Consider the following 6,795-nt stretch of genomic DNA (forward strand, 5'->3'; position numbering starts at 1 on the left):
ATTTAGCAAGAAACACGCCACGATTCATAGGCCGAGGCCAATGAAGAGCTCCATGGGCCAGCCACTCTAGTGAATCCGGCCCGCATCAAGGGAAACCGCCTGGGCACAGGCGTCACTTTTCGCCTTCCTTTAATCGCAAGCTAGCTAGCCTCTACGACCTAGTCGTGTGCGCGGGCTTTCGATCTCCGGTTTAGGGGGTCTAGACTGCCACGGACTAGACAGAAACCGACCAGGTCTTATCCCCTCGAGAATGGATAGCCAGGAACTAGGCGACGCCTCCCCCAGTCGCCAACATGAACATTACCATAACCCCGCTCCGAACCCTCCACTGCCGTCTACGACTGCGACGACGACGACGACAACAACGACAACGACAACCCCCTCCTCCTCCTCCGACACTGCTCATGATATCCCATCATCCTCAGTGAGCCCCGCGCCGACCCGCGCGCCGCAGAGAATCCTCCCGAGACGAGCAATCACCGATCCCATGGGCGGCAAGGGCACATTCGAAGGCGGTCATGTCCGCTTCTCGGACGACATGCCTCGAGAATCCCTGCGCAGCTTCGACCTGTCAGGCTCGCACATGAATCTGGGCAATCCCGGCCTCTACACGATCCCCTCGAGGGGCGACCTCGAAAGCCATATCCTGCCCGAGCCTTCATCGTCGCGTGGCCACCCCGGGAGTGACCAAAGCTCTGCGCAACCGTCCGAGTCTGAACTGAAGCATCCCGTTTACCGACCAGAACCGAATAAGCGTACAAAATGGCTGGTCGCGAAGGAGACATTGACTGACCAGCTAAAGAAGGCATACGATGTGTACATTGTGCAAGGGTTATTGCGGCAGAAACCACTTCCGCCGAGTGCAGATGGAAGACATATTCCCTTGGACACGTCGAGGAGGCGAAGCGATGCACTAATTGACGAGCGCACGAAAAAGCCGTATATCAGCAACTTTATTCGGTCCAGTCGCTACACGATATGGAGCTTTTTGCCCAAACAGCTTCTTTTCCAGTTCAGCAAGATGGGAAATTTTTACTTCCTCGTTGTAGGTACCGTCCAAGCCATACCTGGGCTTAGCACGACTGGTTCATATACCACAATCGCACCACTTGCCGTTTTCGTCTCGTTATCAATGGCAAAAGAAGGATACGATGATTATCGGCGATATCTCCTTGCCAGGACCGAAAATCTTAGTCGCGCTTGGGTTTTGGGTGAAAGGTCTAAGAAGGCAACGGCCAGGATGCGACGACACAAGGCTGCGGATGCAGAGATGCCATCTGAAGGGCCGTCGCCAGAGGGGTGGACAGAAGTCGAATGGCAGGATATCAAGGTTGGCGATATCATCAGGCTTCAGCGAGACGACGATGTTCCCGCCGACATGGTGCTACTCAGCGCGTCTGGTCCCAACAGCACAGCCTATATCGAGACGATGGCTCTTGATGGAGAGACGAATCTCAAAGCGAAAAGAGCATCTCCTCTCTTAGCTAAGAGGTGTTCAACTGTTGAAGGAATCAATTCATGCGAAGCTGTTATTGTTTCTGAGGACCCCAACCTCGACCTCTACAGATACGATGGACGTGTTACCGTTGACGAGGAGACGCTGCCCCTATCACTTGACAACGTCATATATCGTGGCTCAACTGTCCGCAATACAAACGAAGCGATCGGCATCGTCATCAACTCTGGCGAGGAGTGTAAAATTCGGATGAACGCCCACAAGCATGTGCGGACCAAAGCACCGGCAATGCAGCGCGTCCTCAACAGCATCGTCATCTGGCTCATTTTCGTGCTTCTTGGCCTCAGCAGTGGCCTGACCCTAGGCTATAGCCTCTGGCAAGATCCCACAGAAAGTGACTCTTGGTATCTCCATGGCGAATCCATCTCGCTTAGGAAGGTCTTTATTGCTTTTATCCTGATGTTCAATACCCTGATCCCGCTCTCACTATACATCAGTCTAGAGATCATCAAGATCATCCAGTTTTACATGATGGGAGATGTTGAGATGTATGATCCCGTCAGTAACACACCCATGGTTGCAAACACGACGACCATTCTCGAGGACCTTGGACAGGTCAATTACGTCTTTTCAGACAAGACTGGCACCTTGACCGAGAATGTCATGCGGTTTCGCAAGATGAGTGTTGGCGGCACTGCATGGTTGCATGATATGGATATCGAGCGCGACGAACAGGCGAAGCAGAAGCTCATCAACATGGCGCGAAAGAAGCGTAAGGGCAAGGGAAAGGACAAGCATCGCGAAAAGGCTACAATGAACGACAATACCGAGGACCATCTATCGCACCACTTCCCAGCGCAAGGTCGACCCTCCGTTAGTTCATACGCGCGAGGGAGATCTACTAGTAGAGCTCCGCATTCAGATCCGGAGCTCAAGACTGAGGACCTTCTTTTGTACTTGCGACGCAAACCGGATACAGCCTTTTCAAAGAAGGCAAAGCAGTTTTTGCTCTGCATCGCCCTCTGCCACACGTGTTTGCCTGAGACCTTGGAAAACGGCGATATTGAATACCAAGCTGCCTCCCCGGACGAGCTTGCCCTGGTCGAGGCAGCACGGGATCTGGGCTACGTTGTCATTGATCGGCCTGCGCAGTCTGTCATCCTCCAAATACCCGAAGCCGATGGATCTATCAAGAAAGAGCAATATGATGTTCTGGACGTCATTGAGTTTAGCAGTCAGCGGAAGAGGATGTCCATCATTATCCGCATGCCGGATGGTAGAGTCTGCGTGTTTTGCAAAGGCGCCGACAACGTCATTCTGCCCCGCCTCAAGCTCAGCGGCCTCGCTATGCAAAAGGCAGATGGAGTTCAGCGGAGGGCGTCAATCCGTCGCAGCGTCGAAAGAGAAAAGGCCCATAGTCAACATGTGGGCGGCACGCCTCGCAGCAGCGTCATGCTTCCGCGAACTTCAATGTCGGAGCGACGCAGTTTGATGCTTAGACGGGAAAGTCTACGGGTTTCTACGGACTTGCACAGACGGTCGAGTGCCGCCACTGATGACCACGAAGCATGGCCATCGCGAAGAGATTCTCATGATGTTCTGTCGCCCATCAATACTCAGGAAATCTGGTCGTCTCCGCGGCCTAGTATGGCTATGAGCGAGAGCGACATTGACGAATTCATTGACGAATCGATCGCTCTTAATGAAGGTGTGGTTTTCGAGCGATGCTTCCAGCACATGAACGACTTCGCCTCGGATGGTCTTCGAACTCTTCTCTATGGATACCGGTACATTGGAGAGGAGGATTACAAGTCTTGGAAGAAGATTTATCAGGATGCCACAACCAGCTTAGACAACCGACAAGAGAAAATTGAAGCTGCTGGCGAGCTGATTGAAGACAAATTCGAGCTTGCCGGAGCCACTGCGATCGAAGACCGGCTGCAAGAGGGTGTCCCTGATACTATCGAAAAGCTCCGTCGTGCGGAGATCAAAGTCTGGATGCTAACGGGTGATAAACGCGAGACCGCCATCAACATTGGACATTCTGCCGGTCTTTGCAAACCGTTTTCGGAGGTGTTTATTTTGGACGCTTCTATGGGCAATCTTAAGGAATCCATTTTGTCTACTCTGGGCGAGGTAGCTAGAGGCATGCTTCCTCATACGGTGGTCGTCGTTGATGGCCAAACCCTGGGAACCATCGAGAGCGATGCGGACTTGAGCTTCCTCTTCTTTGACCTTGTTGTCAGAGTCGATTCCGTCATCTGCTGCCGCGCATCCCCATCTCAAAAGGCCACACTGGTGAAAAGAATCCGCCGTCAAGTGCCACACTCCTTGACGTTAGCCATCGGTGACGGTGCGAACGATATTGGTATGATTCAATCTTCCCATGTCGGCATCGGTATTTCTGGTCGTGAAGGTCTGCAGGCCGCTCGAATTTCCGATTATGCAATTGCTCAATTCCGTTTCTTGCAACGCCTTCTCTTCGTCCACGGTCGTTGGAACTATCAAAGAACAGGAAAATACATCCTAGCTACCTTCTGGAAAGAGATTGTGTTCTTCCTCCCGCAAGCCTACTTCCAACGCTACACTGGATATAGCGGGACCTCACTCTACGAGAATTGGAGCTTGACAGTGTTCAACACATTCTTTACTTCATTGGCAGTCATCCTGCTAGGTGGACTGGAGAAGGACCTGCAAGCCAGCACTCTTCTGGAGTTTCCCGAGCTATATACCTACGGTCATAAGAACAGAGCCTTCAACATCAAGCTATACATCGGCTGGACATTCATGGGACTAGTTGAGTCTGCAATCATATGGTGGGTGACGTGGGCAGTCTATAGAGTCTTGCCGTTCGATCAGGATACGACGCTCTATGCCATGGGAACAGTTCCTTTCACTGTATGCGTGGTATTCATCAACATAAAGCTGATGTAAGTCTCCGCTGTTCCTTCTTTCTTCACGTTGGTGCTAACGAACCTAGGGTTCTTGAAATGGAGAACAAAAACGTGATCATACTGGCTGGCTTTCTCATCTCAGTTGGCGGTTGGTTCCTATGGAATATTATCCTCTCAGCTGCGTTCAGGCACGAACACCGTATATATCTGATTCGGCGCGCTTTCCTCGATAACTTTGGCCGGACCCTCAATTTTTGGGCTTTGGTTTTTGTTACCCTCTCGGCAGTTATTGTCTTTGAGTTGCTTGTCGGTGCTGTCCGACGGGTCTACTGGCCACAAGACGTTGACTTCATGCAACGATTTGAGAGGGATGGCAAGAAGGCCAAGGCTGGCCGGGAGGCCGAGCAAGCTGACGGATCAACGATCCTGGAGGTTATTGGACACAAGCAGGACTCTAGTCACAATGAGGGAAGGCCGTCCAACGTTGAGGGTGTGCCTAGGAAAAGTTATCATTCAGGCCATACGCCGCAACACCATGTCAGACTTTCACGAAAGTCACGAGACGAAACCGCTGCAAGGGCATTTACCCCGCCCATTGAAGAGAGCAGCAGCATTATTGAGCAGGGTCCAAGCACATCAAAGCAGTCGAGGACACCAGTACTCTCTGTGGCGACGAGATGGCTGGGCAACACAAAGAGTGCGGGCACCAGTAGCCCTATCGAACTACGATCCACGGGGCACAAGCAGGCATGAGGGAATGGAAGATTACGGCGACTTTCTCAGGTCCCCGAATGAAGTCGTGTGTTAACAAACATTTTAACATGGATTGGGGCTTGTACATATGACCAACGGCATTGGAAGCATCTATGTTCATGGTCACTGGGACGGTCCTTTTTGTTCTTGATACCACATTGATGTCTGGCAAGGGGTCAGTCAGCATCTGGCGTTCAGGCATCGTCTTTTGCTATATTAGATATAAACACACAACATCGCTGCTTACACACTATGACACAGGTACATAACGTAAAATCACGTAGCGGAGTAAGGACGAAGTATTGTGAGAAGCTCAGAGTAAATTACGCATTAGAACAGTGAAAGAGTAAGTGATGTACATAGTTCCGAGTCTCAGGTGAACAAATGTTGGTGCCGGTCATTTCGTTGCGTGTCGAGTGCGCTGCTGAGAGCTGTGCTCATGAGCTGCAAAAGGCGTCGGAATCATGATCGTGCGGGGGGATTGGTTGGGGGAAGAGAGGGTCCCAGAGTGAGTGGCTGTTTTTCTTTTTAGTTGTCCTTCTTCTCCTCGGGTTTGTCCTCGGTCTTGCTCTCCTCCTTCTTGTCATCGTTGCTGTCGTCGCTCTTCTTCTCCTCCTTGGGCTCTTCAGGCTTGTCCTCAGATTTCTCCTCCTTCTTTTCCTCGGGCTTGGATTCCTCTTCCTTAGGCTTCTCCTCGGCAGACTCGTCAGACTTCTTTTCTTCCTTCTTCTCCTCCTGGGGCTGCTCCTCCTTCTTCTCCTCCTTGGGTTCCTCCTTAGGCTCCTCCTTGGGCTTCTCGTCGGACTTCTCCTCAGGTTTGGCCTCCTCCTCCTTAGACTCCTCAGTCTTCTCGGGCTCTTCGTGCTTTTCCTCGTGCTTGGCGTGCGCGTCGTGGCCCTTGGGCTTCTCACCCCACGGCAGGATCACTGCCAGACCAGCAACAGTCACAAATGCGGAAGCGAGGGCACTAGAGTAATAGTATCAGTATTTGTTATCGTGCAAGAGGGTGACCTTCAGGCCAAAATGTACAACTGAAGGGGTCCAATTGGGCTGTACAGATCATCAGCTGGTTCAAACTTACAGAGGGAGCTCGCTCTGGGCCTTCGCAGCGCCATGTTGGCTGGCGTAGGTCCTCTGGGCAAACTGGGGACGGAATTGGGGACGGATCGTCCGGCGTGCCGAGAATCGGAGCGCGGAACTCAGGGAAGTAGCTCTGGCGAAGGACATTTTTGGATATGTGTTTCAAAAATTGTATACAGTCTATCAAAAGCGAGTTAGAGCAGGAGAAAAACTCTTGTGACAACTCAATTGAAATGAACCGTTCCGGAGAGGTGGCTTCGTAAAATATCGGGACAGAAGAAGGAGAAGGAGAGAGAAAGAAATTAGTCCCGATGGTTACATTGCACATTTACGAAAAGAAACCACCAGAGCTGGGGGCTGGTGCTGCCGTCCGAAGTCCTAGAGCTCGGAGCTGCGAGCTGCAACTGGGCGCAGCTACAGCTGGGGAGCTGGGGGGTGGACGGGGGACGAGCTTGCTAGAGCGATCGGCCAATGATTCGAATAGGTTGGATGCTTCTAGATGCTAGGGTGGCTAGGCACCCCACAGCTCGAAGTGACGACATTACCGGGACCGCACAGACGATTTCCGAGATAGCTCCAGCAGCAATGATTATGTAATTTTGTCTTCGGATT

The 6,795-nt window shown here is 51.9% G+C and overlaps 2 protein-coding genes across 2 annotated transcripts; one reads left to right on the forward strand and one right to left on the reverse strand.

The window, feature by feature from the left end:
• Window positions 1-250: 250 nt before the first annotated feature.
• Window positions 251-4,445, forward strand: CTRU02_201525 (p-type ATPase; the record flags this gene model as incomplete). The annotated part of the gene is made up of 2 exons (XM_036728990.1): window positions 251-4,387; window positions 4,437-4,445. 2 exons carry the CDS (start codon window positions 251-253, stop codon window positions 4,443-4,445), a joined length of 4,146 nt encoding a protein of 1,381 aa, XP_036579141.1.
• Window positions 4,446-5,631: 1,186 nt separating this feature from the next.
• Window positions 5,632-6,330, reverse strand: CTRU02_201526 (uncharacterized protein; the record flags this gene model as incomplete). The annotated part of the gene is made up of 2 exons (XM_036728991.1): window positions 5,632-6,070; window positions 6,185-6,330. 2 exons carry the CDS (start codon window positions 6,328-6,330, stop codon window positions 5,632-5,634), a joined length of 585 nt encoding a protein of 194 aa, XP_036579142.1.
• Window positions 6,331-6,795: the final 465 nt, after the last annotated feature.

Source organism: Colletotrichum truncatum (assembly GCF_014235925.2).
Source record: "Colletotrichum truncatum strain CMES1059 chromosome Unknown Contig_0001, whole genome shotgun sequence".
Classification (NCBI taxonomy): domain Eukaryota; kingdom Fungi; phylum Ascomycota; class Sordariomycetes; order Glomerellales; family Glomerellaceae; genus Colletotrichum; species Colletotrichum truncatum.